The 17971-nt window shown below is 31.4% G+C and overlaps 1 protein-coding gene across 1 annotated transcript; it reads left to right on the forward strand.

Moving 5' to 3' along the window:
- Positions 1 to 216: 216 nt before the first annotated feature.
- LOC124370662 (protein IMPACT-like) lies at positions 217 to 11791 on the forward strand. The gene is made up of 5 exons (XM_046828948.1): positions 217 to 387; positions 5323 to 5555; positions 8077 to 8310; positions 10927 to 11080; positions 11572 to 11791. Exons 1-5 carry the CDS (start codon positions 217 to 219, stop codon positions 11707 to 11709), a joined length of 930 nt encoding a protein of 309 aa, XP_046684904.1. The 3' UTR covers positions 11710 to 11791.
- Positions 11792 to 17971: the final 6180 nt, after the last annotated feature.

Genomic DNA, 17971 nt, shown 5'->3' on the forward strand with positions numbered 1-17971 from the left:
CTACAACAGCGTGGACCTGGCCGAGTAACCTCATGACCAACCAGACTAACATGTGTGGTACTCTACAGTCAAATAGAGTTGGGAATCCGCAAGTTGTGGTGCAAACAAAACTGAAAAAGGGGGAGTGTGTGAGCCGTCAAAGAGGTGACGTTACCGTCATGAAAATGGCGAGATAAAAGAAATGTTTTGACTATTTCAACTTCAAATGGCCCCGAGATGGAGGAAACAAGAACAAAAAGGGGAGAAGTGATCCAAAAGCCCAGCATGGTTGTTCGCTACAACAAGGGTATGAGTGGGATTGATCGCAGTGATCAAATGATCTCTTATTATTCCACTCCTAGAAAGTCTCTTCGGTGGTACATAAAAATATTTTTCCACCTGCTAGATGTATCACTGTGGAACAGCACATTTATTTTTTCCAAATTGACAACGAAGACAACCTATCTGAATTTCAGAGACATTAATTATAAAACAATACATTCATGTAGAACCCATTCCACGGAAACCTCGCCCCATCCGCTCTTCACAGACGACTCATGCTCCTGTCAAGCTGGAAAAGCGACTGAGGTGCCATGTCTGCCGAGAAGCACACAATACAAGGAAGCAAACCTTTTATGCCTGCTCTATTTGCAAGGACTCTAAAGACAAACCATTTGGCCTTTGCATGCCAACTTGTTTCAATCTATGGCATGAGAAGTAGGCCCCAAACATCCAATTTATCTCAAGTACACTTTTGTTTGAATTTATTTGTAATCTTTGTAATGTAAAAGTTTGATTTATATGTCTTATAAAATATGTAAAATAAACTTGTTCATGGAATAGGTGTGTTTTTTTGTTTAAAAATTATCCTTGAATCTAAAGTATTTCAACAAATAAATAGTGGCTCATATTTGGGACACTCGGTCTATGATACCATTTTGATGCTATAGACCGACCGGCTCATATATGCGCCGTAATAAAATAATGCTAAAAACCGCAAAAACAGAAATATACATCAAATATATATATAATTAGGGTTATTACAAAGTATAATAACCTATTTAAACAAAATCTTACCATCGGTCTGTGATGAAGGGCACACCAATATTAACTTGGTCTGTGTGTAAAGATCGTATTTCTGACGTCGGTCTCTCGTAATAACCCGGCCGGCGCATATATGCGCCGCTCGGTAGCGAACGTGTTAAAGACGTAGTGCTCGTGCGCTGTTACTATTTCGCTGTGCGCTCTAGTATAGACATACGCGGTCCTCTCTTCTGCTTCTAACACAGTTTAGAACCTCTTTATACTTCGTCATGGATAATAAACAAAGACAAGTAAGTCACCATTTGTGTTCTCAAATTATTTAATATGCACGAAAAAAAAGGTTTTTAAACATATAGGTTTTTATTATTTGTTTTATGTTGCTAGTGCACTGTTTTTATTCTGTAATTTATACTTATTGAAAGCAGATTACAATTGTTTTATGACATTTTCCACTGTAAAATAGTTATAATTTAATTATTATCAGTTATAAACAATTTTTCCTTATAATAACACAGGCAATAATAAAAAATGTATGATTAAATTAATTGCAAAAGAAGCGGACAAGATGATTTATGCTTACATAGTTTCTAGAATATACTTAATTTTTATTTAAATATAATAATGCACTCCAAACTTTCATATAATATGTAGTACGAGTAATGAAATTTAAATATGAACTGTTAACAACTAATAATACGTGAATCAATAAGAACTTTAGAAGAAATATCTAAACCCCAGTGTAAAGTCTGTGCAAAAGTAAAATATGTTTATATTTTAGTTCGTTTATAGAAGTTCGTTTTCAACACTTCACAAACTTACTTTTAAAATTCCCATTCCTAGACGATCTGCACTAATTCTTTATTTTTGCATATAGTTTTCTTTTCTCAGGAAAAGTTGCTAAACTCCTATTATACTAAAACAATTATAAATAAAAAGTATGAAATATCTTTATTGAGATATAAAAAGAACGAGATTCTGAATAAAATTGTAGTTTTTTAATTTAAAATGCAAACTATGTTTAGACATTGTATTTTTGAATAACTATAGAAGTGTTGAAGAAGAAAAAAATGAAACAATTTCTTAATTCACAAATAAGTAGACCTATAATAATATAAACATTTTCTAAACACAAAAGATTAGTCACAATAATACTGCAATATAATACGATAAAAATAGTAGTACTGTACAATGTCAGTTATTATCGTGTTCTGTAAATCAAATGTGGTATTATATAGTACCCATTTAGGCCCTAAATAAATTAAAATTCATTATTGCTATAAAATAATGAATTTTATAAGTAAGACTCAATTTCAATATTTTGTTGAAAAATGAAAAAGAAAAATGTATTGTACACGTCAAATACGAGGTAAATCACAGAGAAGAGTATTTATTTGTGAATTAGCAATCACAGGAAAATGTGCGGGTGTGAGCAGGTTTTGGATGCGTGCTGAAGGGAAAGAGAAAGTTACTATTTGAAAGGTCGTAAAAATGAAAAGAGGTTTTTCCAGATAAGGGAAGTTATAAGTTAGACATTGTAAACAAATTATGTTTACAATTTTGCAAGGTTTCCCCTCATTTTGTTATTCTGTACGTAACTCGCTCCCTTGCCAAGACTATCTCATCTTCAGTAGCTAGCTTCATATACTGTAGCCCTTTCTCCTATAAGCCCGATCATACCATGCATTAATATCGGTCGAATGTCTTTAAACCATCCATCTCACTTTTGTTTGCCTCTATAATTTTTTGTAAATTCATCAATCCACCTCCCATGTTCATTACGCCAGCCAATAAGTAGTGTTCAAGCTCCACATTACCCTAGATCTTCACAAGTATATTTAGAAGCATCCGTATCTGTTGATCCTCTCACCAAACAGCTCTTTGATTGATTTTCACTTTCACCTGTTTAAAGTCATACATTTTCAGAATACGCCATTCCGCCAATCATTCAAACTCCTCAATTTTTGCGCTTTTGTGTTGTCGCTTTGGCTACAACCCACTTTAAAAAACTTCTAAGTCATAGTTAATTCATATAAAGATAACATGTAAACGAAGTATTTATATGAATATTACAAAACAATACAACTTCATATAACCAACAATATAAAAATAAGCGGGTGCTGACCACGTAGACAATCAACAAGCAAAGTTCTATAATTCTATACTTGCTAACTGAATATCTGGGGTGTAATCCAGTCTCGTCACAGTGGCAATATACCTCAGAAATCACTACCTTCTATTTTATACTATCCCAAATGCTTTATGCCAATGCCGAAATTGTATGGTTTATGATTTTCTTTCAAGAACTCACTTTGATGAAAATTTCATTATTTTAAATTATCGCAAATAACTCATTAGCAAACCTTACGATATTCAGACGTGCTCAGCGGTTCGCAATACTGCAAGACGTGCTAACTTTTAATCAGCTCACAGATATTTTACCTCAATAGTACTTGTTTGAGGGTGGCGTGCATAGCTATTTCCGACAGACCCTTTGCCATACAAAAATATTTGGGCCACTTTTAGACTTCGAACTTTAAAAGCGTCTTTTTCTAATAAACATCTTGGCATCAACACTAAATATCAGCAGGTTAAATATCCTCTTGTGATAAATAATTGGTAATTAATACGATACACAACAGTCGTGTTTACCTCTTGCTCATACATAAAACTACTAATACCCCTAGGTTGAAAAGTTACTGCGATCAAAAAGAGTCAGTTCCGGGTTTTTCTGTTCCTACCGCACAAATTATTTCACTGTTCCACAGATTTGTTTATGTTGTTGGACTGACGAAGAAAATAAACATATAACATATAAGGGATTTTTAATAAATCTTAGATTAAGAAGGGTCTTTTTTCGACCAACGATGTTTTGTTGTTGATAAGTGATTTATTATTTCTTTTATTGAGATTAAGAATATATGTGCATACGGAAGCTTATAAGACTAAAGCATCTACTTCCGTCGCTTTTTTCTGGTTTCTGGTATAATATGCAGAGTGTGTCTTTGCCTATCCTCTAACTACAGTAACAATGCTCTACACAATATTAAGGGAGCCAACCAGTTTAAATTATCTTAAGTGCAAAAATTCACGGCATGGTGGGATTATAACAGCGTTTAAATAATATTTAAAATGCATTAGTTGGTTTATTCGTGAACAGTGGAATCATAAGTAAAAATTAAATAGTATTTATTAAGATAGTAAATAGTATCTGTAATACACTACTGTTGAAGCACTGTATCATTTGAAATTTAAATCTGAACCACTGTTTTTTGCCTCTATGAACTTCTTTTTAAAAAATTGTTAACTGACCCAACATTAGATAATGCATTGTTAATATTATAATTACTTTCCAGGATTCTTATGTATTTCGAAATACCTTTCCTATTTTTTTAATTAACCAAACCTTCCTTGGACTTCAATGCATGTATTAATAAAATAATTAGCCGAATCGGTCCAGCTGTTACCGTGATTAGCGCTTAGCAACACATTTAGCAATTCATGATTATTTATAAGAAGATTCAAAAATATTTTGTAGGTTAAGGAGAATGTGTCTTACACCTGAAAATTGGAAATCATAAATTAAATATTACCATATTCTCTTCTGTAAGTTGTGATTGCATGAAGTGGTCCAGATGAAGAGTACTGTATCTGTTTAAACTTGGTGCATTTTTATAATATACATTTATTTTTTATATACAGTGGTATATAACATTTAACAAGTGATAAGACTAATATCAATTTATAAATCATAGTTAACTATTTAGATAAACAAGTAGTATGTATTGTGAAGGACAAATATTAATTAACGGATTGTTTTATTAGTTTGCAACTTTGAAATATTTATACCTTTGATTTAAATTGGCTTATCTGGAAACCTAACACACTACTAAAGATAAAGTGGGCAAGAAACTGGTAAAGATAGATCATACCTACTATTGGTTTTATAAAACCAATTTTAACTAATTGTGAAGATCTATGTCTAAAGTTATGTTTCACACATTTCCAATGACAACAATGTGTGTGTTATGTTGCACACTTCAAAGGCGAAGGTAGCATACATATATTTTGATTTTGCAAAATAAACGTATCCATAGTTTTCTAGAAATATACATGTAGTTGTAAACAATAAATGGAGGGCAGGCACAATAATTGATCATATAGATATATTTTAAGACTATTATTTTTGTGAAGAATATTTTTAGATATGTTTGCCATATTGCATGCCTTTTTGATTGTAATTATGTATTGAGATCTAGATAACATTTACTATTATATTTAATTGTTTACTCTTTTTTATAGGCTGACGAAATCGAGGCTCTGCGCTCCATATATGGAGACCAGTGGCAGAACGAAGACGAGCTAGCGGGGGCGTACCGTGTGGAGGTCACGGAGGGGAGATGTGAAGCAGCGCTTCACATCAAACTACCCCCTCAATACCCATGCAGTGCGCCCCCACAGTACCAGCTCTCCGCTCCAGCGCTGACCCGGAGTGAAAAGCAGAGTCTCTCAGCTAGACTGGAGAATATTTATCTGTAAGTTTACTGTTTATCTATCACATGTTTTATTGTCTGCCAAGGGCAGAGCTTGTGTTGTATGCATAGTTTCACCAACTTAGCGTCTGTGTAGTGAAACCATTTGAAGCTTTTGAAGAGGTTACGTTAAGTCACAAACTTTTTGTGAGACTGATTTATTTGGTACTTTTGTTGTTGCTGTCGTGGAATAAATTAATTCCACTGTTGAAATTCCATTTCCAGCGAACGCATAATGCCACTGACTTTGTTGGTATTAGAACGAGCTTAAAAGTATAATTTACCAAAAACTCAGTTTATAGAAAAGTTTACTAAACATCAAGAGTAAAATTATGATGAATGATAAATCTTAACTTGCGAGTCCACCAATTGCTAATAAGCAAAGCAGCGTAAAAATGTGTGTTTGCTAGTAGTAACCTGTTTGGATTAACTTGATCCGTTCACTATTGTAGCAACAAAAGAGGATTTGTAGATAAGAGGAAGTTTCTCAGGAAAACTGGAAATTCTTTTTCACTTTACTTTCCGAATACCTGCACTGAATATCAGATAGCAAATAGCAAACATAACTGATTCTTTTGTGTTTAACTTGTCCATGCACATTCTTTTGTTTCGTAAATCATAATATGTTTATCCAGTAAAATCACTATATAAATTTTAATTAAAATTAATAAAGTTGCTTTAAGAAAAATACACACACTGACTAGCAAGAAGTTTGTGCAAGGCTTAAGCCTTGGGTTAATCAAAATTTTCAAAAAAAACTATCCTATCCTCAATTATTGTTCTAGGTGTTATTAATAATTTTATTAATAATCAATAAAGAGACCAATGGAAATTGGTGAATTGGTGGAAAAAGAAGAGAAACTGTGCCTTCTTAAAGGTCTATGTCTTCTTTCTGTTTACATAAGTCACTCTCCTTAATTTGTCCCAACATGTAAACGAAAATGCAATAAATATCCTGTACTTTAGATCCCCAGTGAATAAACTCGTAATAAAATTGCCAAAGCAACGTTTCAATATTTTAATAAAAATCTCCGTTAAGTTCATAGATCAATTTTACTATTATCTTAAAGTTTTCTATAAAAAGAATTTAATGATTGGTAATGCAAGTTGATATTCATCTTAAATTTTATGAAATCTTTAATACCTGTCAATTTATTATTGTTTTAAATATAAAATAGGCTGTTAAAACCTATTGCACTAATAGATTTAATTTATTTTATCTTAGAATCCGGTTATTATAGTAAGAGTATTTTTTAGAAGTAATATAGTGAATACACTTTGATTTGAGGATCTCAATGTTATACTAGGAGTATAAGTATTAAGGATTAAAAGTATTATAGTCATATGATACACATTGATTTGACTCTTGATATTATACTGGAAGTAATGGTTATAAGTTGTATAGTGAAGACATGTTGCTTTGAGAGTCTCAGTATTATACTAGTAGTAATGCTTAGAAGTAATATAATGAATAAACGTTGGTTTGATAATCTGGATATCATACTGGGAATATGGTTATTAGTAGTATTATAGTGAATACAGGTTGATTTGAGATTCTGGATATTTTACTTTGAGTAATGTTTAGAAGTAGTATAGTGAATAAAACGTTGATTTGATAATCTGGATATCATACTGGGAATATGGTTATTAGTAATATAGTGAATACAAGTTGATTTGAGAGTCTGGATATTTTTTACTTTGAGTAATTTTTAGAAGTAGTATAGTGAATACAAAAGTTGACTTGAGAGTCTGGATATTTTTACTTTGAGTAATTTTTTAGAAGTAGTATAGTGGATAAACGTTGGTTTGACAATGTGGATATCATACTGGGAATAATAGTTATTAGTAGTATTATAGTGGAATACAGGTTGATTTGAGATTCTGGATATTTTACTTTGAGTAATGTTTAGAAGAAGTATAGTGAATAAACGTTGGTTTGAAAATGTGGATATCATACTGGGAATAATGGTTATTAGTAGTATTATAGTGAATACAGGTTGATTTGAGATTCTGGATATTTTACTTTGAGTAATGTTTAGAAGTAGTATAGTGAATAAACGTTGGTTTGACAATGTGGATATCATACTGGGAATATGGTTATTAGTAGTATTATAGTGAATACAGGTTGATTTGAGATTCTGGATATTTTACTTTGAGTAATGTTTAGAAGTAGTATAGTGAATAAACGTTGGTTTGATAATCTGGATATCATACTGGGAATATGGATATTAGTAATATAGTGAATACAAGTTGATTTGAGAGTCTGGATATTTTACTTTGAGTAATTTTTAGAAGTAGTATAGTGGATAAACGTTGGTTTGACAATGTGGATATCATACTGGGAATAATGGTTATTAGTAGTATTATAGTGAATACAGGTTGATTTGAGATTCTGGATATTTTACTTTGAGTAATGTTTGGAAGTAGTATAGTGAATAAACGTTGGTTTGATAATCTGGATATAATACTGGGAATATGGTTATTAGTAGTATAGTGAATACAACTTCTATGTTCTATGTTTTAGGGAGAACGTTGGTGAAAGTGTAATCTACCAGTGGGTGGAGGCACTTAGGGAGTTTCTCCAAGATAGATATGTCTCCGGTAATAACTTAAAATTAGTAGAGAAAGTTGAAGATTCCAGCAGCCCAAAACTCAGCAACAACAATAACCTGAAAATCACCCATGGGGAACCCGTCATCGATCGGAGAAGCATTTTTCAGGCTCATGCGGCCCATATAACTTCGGTGGAGCAGGTCAAGTAAGTAAACAGTTATTGAATGTGTTAAATATCAATCATATTTTAACAACGTAGTTCTTTACCGTACTGATTTTTATATAAATGTAAGACAAATATATAAATTATTGCTATTCATACAGATTACAAAACAGTCTAATCATAGCTAATGTCAATTATTAGTAAGCAGAATTTGATTATTATTTAAGTAGCATGACGTATGACACAATATTGAAGTAGTATTCTAAATTTAAAAGTTTAAAAAAAATTTACCATTTTTATTACTTTCACATTTCTTGCTTTCCAATTAAGTAATTGTGCATAACATTTTGTTTCCTGTATTATTAGCAATAGTTTTCAAATAGATTTTATGTCATTTAACAATATTTGATATGTTTGCATAACGTATAAAATTATGGGTTATATAATTATTCCAAGTATAGTTACAGTAGGGATTAGTTGGAACTTTACTTCAGTGGTACATTATATAATTAATAATTAGTGATAGGAAAATTTATTGACATATAGAATAAAATACGATTTATCTATTTATAATTAATTAGAATATATATTCTAATATTTTATCTGTGCCAAGTGTTTCTAACAGACAAATCTAGGCTTGTCTTACTTCCTTACCGCAATTGATTTCCTTGTCATTGGAATTGCCCATGCCAAAATGGTGGGAAACTCCTTTGCCTTTTTTTGCCTTCAACAAATATGTCATAACTATAATTTACGAACTTAATAAATAATATTTTGGTTTACCTATTACTTCAATCCCATCTGAAACACTCATTTCAAATTGCTACTACAGGGCTTCTTCCCAATGATTTTAAAAATAGATTAAAATCATAGATAAAATATCTTAAAATAATATTTTTACAAAAATATTTAAAATACACATTAATTTTTTTCTCAAGTGTTTACCAATTTAATCAATAATTGAATAGTTTATCAATAAAAACTTTTTATGATTAAATTATTTTGTAAATAATAATTCTAAATTAAGAATAAATCAAATTTATCCTTTTCAGAGTCCACATAAATATATATGAATACATACATAAATACACACACACACACACACACACACACACACACACACACACACACACACACACACACACACACACACACACATATATATATATATATATATATATATTATTATATATATATATATATATATATATATATATATATATATATATATATATATATATATATATATATATATATATATAGCGAGTTTGACTTCAATTCTTCTATGAAACTTTATTCATTTCGCATGTACTGAAATTCATTTTGATGTATTTGAATAATAGATATTAAGGCTGTATTTGTATAGAAGACTACTATTCGATTCTGTATTCACTCCTTCCAAATAACCTTTCTTTAGGTTTAACAAGTCCTAAACGTAAGACTTGTTATTTTAAAAGAAGTATACTTATATCTAAAATCTCATATTTCTTGGTGGGGGGAGAGGAGGTAAAAGATTAAAAGATATTGATGGCAACAAAAATCGTTGACGAACTCGTCCAAAATTTAATTAGAAAATTTAAATATATTTTTGTGTGGTGTTAAATAATTTTTTTAAAATTTATTAATCATAAAATAAACGGTAACATATAAAAAGTAATATTTGAAATTTCATAACATAAATTTAGTCTCGGAAAGAAAGTTTTCTCTCCAAAACTAATAACTGTCGATTATCACTGCTCGGACAATATTCAGCTGAAGATCATTTTTACAGTTTCAGTTTATAGAGTTAAAGATCCTGGCAAATAAAGAATAACGGTAAAATCAAGAGGTCTATGATTTTACTTCAAACAACATATTTTAATTATAGTTTTACCTTTGTTCAATAATACTCATTATGGTTAGAGTAGCAAAATTTGATTGATTTGGTGTGGTTACGAGTAGTTTTATTTGTATATCAATAATATTTAAAATGTGTAATTTTTCTACAGCTCATAAAATTTATTTAAGCTGCCCATATTCACAGTTTTGATCCATAAAAATCACTCAGGTGTTAGTATTATAATTGCACAAAGAGTATTTATAATTCTCAACCATTCAAAAGATCAGGGAGGGCTCAAACTCAATAATGTCTAGACGTTATCAGCAAATTGCAGTTTAAAGTGTAGTAACGGTTTATGTTTAATAGCTGTTTTTGTCCATGTAAAGGTAGGCTTTGCTTTCAACTGAATTCTTTCTTGCCATCCATTATAGAGTGTTGTCAACATACAGGTCGCTTAACACATAAAAACTTACTCAGGCATATTTTATTATGCATTAGTATATTAAGACAGGAACATATCATACTGTATTATTAATTTGTTGAAAGCGCGAACAATACTAGACAATCTTTCATAAATACAGCTTTTAGGCTAGGCTCAAGGGTAGATTTTGAACACTTTAATGTACATTAGTTGCTGTACATTTCTTTAAGGTTTTGAGACTAATCTTTATATTTTAATAACTAGTTTTATCTACTAAGAGTTTCACTAACTACTGCTATATTACAAATTATTCCTAGCATATTTCATACTCTTCTCAGTTATTAAACATTAATATATTCACTTTTTTAGCTAAATGAAAATGATAATTTACTTTAGTAAACCACTACTGACTGTATAGGGAGGTGTTATCGACGTTGCTGGCTAACAAGAAGATTGGCCAAGCAACGCATAACATTTATGCGTACCGAGTGCTCCACGAAGGCTGCATGGCTCAGCACTGCGACGATGACGGGGAGAAGGCTGCTGGGGGGCGACTCCTTCATTTACTGCAGGTAGGCAGACTTAAAATTTTTTTTATCGAACAGTAGATTGGCTAAGCAATCTATATACGCGTACCACCCAAACGGTGGTAAACTAAAAATATTAATATAGTTTAAATAATACTTTTACTGGTTATTCAGAAACAAAATTCCATACCTTTTAGTTCATTTAGATCTTTTTTAAAAATACTAAGAGTTGAAGAGTTTTTGTTTAATATTTATTTTTTAACGATGCTAGACTGAAAAAAAACCAAGTTTTTACGGAAAAATTTCATCATTAAATGTTACACAAACAGAATAATGTCGAGAATTAGCATTTTTTATGTTTAAAACATTCATCAGGAATACAGTTAAACATAAACACAAATATATATCCAAAGTATCTTGAGATTACATTATTTTGTGATAGGAATGTTTGAAATGATGTGAATGGGAATATCAAAGCAAGCCTAATAATTAAGAATCCATTCTTATATTATGTTATATTTTGTTGTTTGTTGCAGGCTACGGGAGCCACTAACGTGATGGTGGTGGTGTCTCGCTGGCGTGGAGGAGTCAACATTGGCCCAGACCGCTTTCGCCACATTAACAGTGTGGCGAGGCAGGTACTGCAGCAGCTGGGATTCGTTAAGAAGAAGTAGCGACAAGATCCTGCTGATACGCTAGAGAAGTGTGTACGCGCGAGTGTGTGTGTGTGTGTGTATGTGTATGTGTGTGTGTGAGTGCGTGTCTGTGTGTGTGTGTGTGTGTGTGTGTATATGTGTGTGCGTGCGTGTGTGTGGTGTTGTCACTTAATTATAGACTTAAAATAACTTGTATTTTTTTGGACATTTTATGTACGGTTTTAATTGATGTTTTGTATTCATATGTAGGCTATTTATTAGTGTTTAAAGTTTTTGTATTTCCAGTTTTGCCATTATCTCCACTAATTGTTTTTTTTTTCACTTTTGCCACCATCAAAGCATACCTACTAGCACTAATAACAATTATAAAAATGTGGATTCTTTTTTATGTCTTTGATAATAAGCTGTCAAGCTATTAACATTTACAATTTTATATCCCTGTGCATAATAGCCGCATTTGTAACTCACTGATAGGGTATACCAAATTCTAACACTTCTAGAAGTGCTAAAATACGAAATTTCCCACGCACACAGCTTTTACCATCAAACCACCGAGAAAAGTCTGAAAACTAGAAATGTTTACTTTGAAACCTCTCAAACTAATTCACAAACCTTCGTACTTTTCGAACTTGCATGTATATATTTGAAGCCCGATAGCGGGCGAACTGTTATAGCTAGCTCGGATATGACGGAAAATCGTCAGTCGTGAATAAAGTGATCTGCATAAAAGTCCAGTGGATTTTCGATCTATTTCCTTCGGTTTTGGCCGCAAAACGCAATTAAGTGTAAATTAAACATTTAACTTCTACGCTCGATAGCGGCCGAGCCGTTGGTCGTAGCTCAAAACAAAATTTTCAACAGGTTTAGCAAATTACGTCATCTAAAAAAAATGACCTGTAACATGTTTCCCTATCCACAATGGTTTAGCCAAAGAATGCGTTTAAATGAATTTATTTTATAAGTTATACGTGAAAAGTGTGATTGTGGGCTCCATTGCAGCCGAAATATCAACTGTAGCACGGAACGAAAATTGTTTTTTATAATAAATAATTATATCTACAAAAAAGGTCATGTGACCTTTTGCTCTATCTCTTTCGGTTTAGCCGCAAAACACAATTAATTGGAAAACTTTTGAAATTTTCACTTAAACATTTACGTTCCGGGCCCGATAGCGGCCGAACTGTTGGTCGTAGCTCAAAACAAATTTGCAATGGGATTTAGCAAATTGCTTGATCTACAAAAATAGGTCTAGTAACATTTTATCCTATCATCAATGGTTTTCCGGAAAAATGTGTTTAAACGTATTAATTTTTAAGTTTTACTTGAAAGTTGTGATTCTAGGCTACGTTGCAGCCGAAAATTTAACTTTATCACGAAATAAACAATTGTATTTTAATACAAAATAATAAGTTCTAGGATAAAGGTACAGTGGCTTTTTGCACTATCTTCAGTATTTGGATAATATATATTAATATTTTGTAACTTCAATGTGAGAAATTTGTTTCTGAAGTCGATAACAGCCAAATCGTTGTTAAAAATTGTTGTAAATATACATTGACGAGATCTACAAAAAATGTCAAATAGCTTTTTTGTCGTATATAGTTTCGTAAACCTGGAAAACGCTGTCAATGACAGTCTTAGTCGTGAATTGACAATTTTTGGAGTTAATTTATATGCGACTACAATTTGTGTACTTCAATCCGGTTCTAGATTGAATTTGTATTACCAGTTTAACTAGTGAGTTTTTACCCCCATTTTGCTGTGTTGATATAACATATCTCATTGATAAATTTCCGCTGGAAAGGAACCACGTAATCTTTAACCCCCGATAAAATTAGTCCTCCCTCCCTGGAATGACCTGACAAACTCCTGAGCAAATGAAACCCACTGATCAACTTAAGAATCTGATAACGATTACTTAGATAAAGTATTCTTCGCGTATTAAACAGATTGTCTCATAACGCTTGTAACATTTAATATGTTTTTAGAACAACAAATAAAATATCTAATATTATTAAATTATATTTAATTTAAATCACTCTTGCTTCATAATTGTTGTATTTGTAAATACATTTTGGTGCTATTTATGAGAAATGTGTTTTATTATATATAAGCCAGACTGTACGTTAGTAAAAAGTATATAAGAGTTTCTATAATATAAACCAGACTGTCCATTTGTGGAAAGTATGGCAGAGTTACTATTATGTAAACAAGACTGTACGTTTATGGGAAGGATGGAAGAGTTATTATTATATAAACCAGACTTTACATTTGTTGAAAGTATAGAACACTTACTAATAAATACACAGACATTGACAGTGTACAAAACTCTCCTAAAATGATTTTTAAGTGAAAATGCCAGAGCTGACATTTTTTATCATTTTGAGAAAATAATATTCCTACCAGGCTCTTCCTGTTTGGAGAATATTTAAACAAACATACAAACAAACACACACACACACACATATATTTATATTAATGGTACTCAGTTTTATAATTCTCGGTATTGTTATGATTTAATTGCCTTGACTATTTTTGCTAAGACCAGCTGTGTTGTACTTTAGTATCAATTATTTCCAAGAGTTTGTGCTATTTATGAGAAATGTGTTTTATTATATATAAGCCAGACTGTACGTTAGTGGAAAGTATATAAGAGTTTCTATAATATAAACCAGACTGTCCATTTGTGGAAAATATGGAAGAGTTACTATTATATTAACTAGACTGTACGTTTATGGAAATTATGGAAGAGTTATTATTATATAAACCAGACTTTACATTTTTTTAAAGTATAGAACACTTATTAATAAATACACAGACATTGACAGTGTACAGAACTCTCCTAAAATGATTTTTAAGTGAAAATGCCAGGGCTGACATTAATTATCATTTTGAGAAAATAATATTCCTACCAGGCTCTTCCTGTTTGGAGAATATTTAAACAAACACACACACATATTTATATCTATATTAATGTTACTCAGTTTTATAATTCTCGGTATTGTTATGATTTAATTGTCTCGGCTATTTTTTGCTAAGACCAGCTGTGTTGTCCTTAAGTCTCAATTATTTCCAAGAGTTTGTTCAGTCTTTTGGCCTATTTATCTGAGGGCTAGTGTAATTTGTTTCTCAGTAAATAAAAATGTTCTTGAACATTTCCAAGGCAGATTATTCAGTTTCACTCTCAAACATAAAAAAAAAAAAAACTTTTATACTCCACTTTTTACGAATAACACAGTTAATGACTCATTAGCGACAAAGTCCCGTGGTATTTAGTACATAGGTTACATACACCAAACATACAACGGTTAGTCATCGAAACAGCAGAACGTCAAATTTCGAACAAGTTAGGCTAATGAACAGTTTGGGTCTTTAGAACTAATTTATTAAAGAAAATTACTAAAAAAAACTATTTTCGTTCTTTGTATTTCCATTTATAGTTTTTTTAACCCAATCTTGTCAGTACAAAATATTTATCTTTATGGTTAAACTTTTGGTTTTTGGAGGAAAAATTGTATGCTTTGATTGCATTTTTTGGCGTTAAATAACCGTTGTTTAATTTTGTGCCAAAACCACGGTGATGGCGTTTTATTCAGCGAGACAAAATTCAAAAACCTAATACTAACACCAAGTACTAAAACTGTATTTTTAAATTTTATTTAACACAGGAAATATGAAAAAAATCACAATCTGGTCGCAGTGATAGTACGTGGATCATCATGAAATTCCGTAATATGTCGTGTAAAGGGATTGACAGACCATTCTCTGTCGGTCCATTTAAGGTTAAGAGTAACCCATGAATGATATATTAAAGCGTAGACAAGTTACAAATGATACCGGTCCATTCCGATTATTGCTATTACAGTCTTCTCACAATGGGTACAATACGGAGTGCGAAATTCATGGAGGAATTTAGGTACATGAACGTTTTTTTGACCGATGCATTTAAATATTTGAGATATTACAAGATAAACCAAACACCTCAAAAGAACACATTTTATTAAGATCCCATAGATAGCTAAGTAGCTACATCTTGTCAACCAAGGTGTCACTAGCAAATTTCCGGGGACAAACGAAGTTAACATGAGATGACAATATGTAAGTGTTTATGATGTACCGGTATGCTCATCTTACATGTATGTGTAACATTTACCTAACCATTGGCTATTGGGCCACCATTTATAAAGTTCACAGTCAATCCTTACAGATACGGGCGAGTTTTAATTCGTAGTTGTGAGAGAAATGTGTCAATTTGAAGGTTATATGGGTTACCTATGTGTTCACAGGGTGGACTAATTTTGTATGAGTAGTAAATTACAAGGAGAGCTCATTGTGGAGACACCTGAAATATTTAAATTTTTTCTACAGGGCCATCATGATTCTTACAGTAGTATTTTCTTAGGAACAAACATTTACTACTCGTAAGAAAAGACAGTAAACGTTACTAATCCAAACTATTTTTCAATTATCTGAGCAGAAAAAAATCCTAAATTCCGTACGCGTTCGTTACCTATTATATTAATTGTTAAGGAAGTGAATAACTCATTATAAGGGACGATAGTGAGGGAATAGGGAGAAATTGCATTACTTATTGAATTATTTATTTATTTGTGATTGGTTAATAAATCTTTAATCCCCGATAATCGTGTTTGGCATGTTTTAACAAGTGTAACAATTAGCAATATACAAAATTACGAGTAAATAATATTGCATTCTAGTATTAGAATTCCATTACTGTACATCTTAGTATTAGTGTCGATAGTGTGTACATGATGTGAACTGATGAGCTGTGATTCTACGCATCATCAGTGATAAGGTGATAATTAATATTTATTGAGTTACACTGCTCACGTGTTAGTATTAGTGTCGATAGTGTTTACATGATGTGAACTGACGAGCTGTTATTCTAGTCATCATCAGTGATAAGGTGATAAGTGATAGTCACTGAGTTACAATGCTCATATGTTAGTATTAGTGTCGATAGTGTGTACATGATGTGAACTGATGAGCTGTGATTCTACGCATCATCAGTGATAAGGTGATAATTAATATTTATTGAGTTACACTGCTCACGTGTTAGTATTAGTGTCGATAGTGTTTACATGATGTGAACTGACGAGCTGTTATTCTAGTCATCATTAGTGATAAGTGGATAAGTGATAGTCACTGAGTTATACTGCTCACATGTTAGTATTAGTGTCGATAGTGTGTACCTGACGTAAACTGATGAGCTGTTATTCTAGGCATCATCAGTGATAAGGTGATAATTAATATTTACTGAGTTACACTGCTCACATGTTAGTATTAGTGTCGATAGTGTATTTATATAGAAACAGTTAAGTTTTATTGTTGGAGTTTTCTGACTAGTAGTCGAAATACGAATCATTTCGTGCTTCATATTTACACTGCATATATAGTATCAATTAGTAATAAATACGTGAATATAATTTTAAAATGATTTATTGATATTTGTTAAATAAATGTTTTATTGTTTATATAGTGTGTATTCTGTTTTAATTTAATGCCTTGTTCTGTTTTTTAAGAACCTGGATTATTATTTTTTTTATTCCTTTAAAAAACCGTACTGAAGGGAGTAAAGGATGCATTTTGAAATTCAATAGTATTAATAATCCATTTTTAATGATGAATTTTGATCTTTTTAATCTTTTAAGTTCAATCTTTAAATTAAAACTCTGTGTGTTTCATTTTGCAAGAAGCGTTACTAAGAAGCATACATGATGGTTTTTTATAAACGAATAAAAAATATTAGTGGCTGACTTGAAGAGTGTAGCTAGGAAATAAAACACTAAACGTGACATATCACTTTCTCTCTACAGTTATTGGAGATTTAGAGTCTTTTAAACCTATGGTGTCAATGTTTTCACTAAATATTTGAAATGACAGTGTCAGCGGAGTTTCCTAAGTTGTACTGTGACATTCCTTGTGTCAGAAGTTGACAAGTGACATCGACGCCGATGTGGTGCAACTCTCTTAAGATTCTTGGAGTCAATAATTTACTTAATTCAATCAAACTTTTCCTTTGATGTTCTTTTTGTTTTGATCTGATGAATCCCGGTGCAAAGAATTACATTGTTTACATTATAATTAGATAACAGCTTGGCATGTTTAATGTAACTGGTATCTTCATGTAAACCAAATTTTATGGTACAAATTACATCAAAGATTTGCTCAAACAATTAATAATAAATTGGCTTTCCTGGGTAGACGTACATAGTTATTTAGTTAAATAAATCAAAATGTAATAATATAGATTAGAATA

This window comes from Homalodisca vitripennis, unplaced genomic scaffold, assembly GCF_021130785.1.
Source record: "Homalodisca vitripennis isolate AUS2020 unplaced genomic scaffold, UT_GWSS_2.1 ScUCBcl_416;HRSCAF=2362, whole genome shotgun sequence".
In the NCBI taxonomy this organism is placed as follows: domain Eukaryota; kingdom Metazoa; phylum Arthropoda; class Insecta; order Hemiptera; family Cicadellidae; genus Homalodisca; species Homalodisca vitripennis.

Coding starts and splice junctions, on each gene's coding strand:
- LOC124370662 (XM_046828948.1), top strand. CDS start 217: ATGGAGGAAACAAGAACAAAAAGGGGAGAAGTGATCCAAAAGCCCAGC. Junction 5,556..8,076: donor AGACTGGAGAATATTTATCT/GTAAGTTTACTG, acceptor TCTATGTTTTAG/GGAGAACGTTGGTGAAAGTG. Junction 8,311..10,926: donor ACTTCGGTGGAGCAGGTCAA/GTAAGTAAACAG, acceptor CTGACTGTATAG/GGAGGTGTTATCGACGTTGC.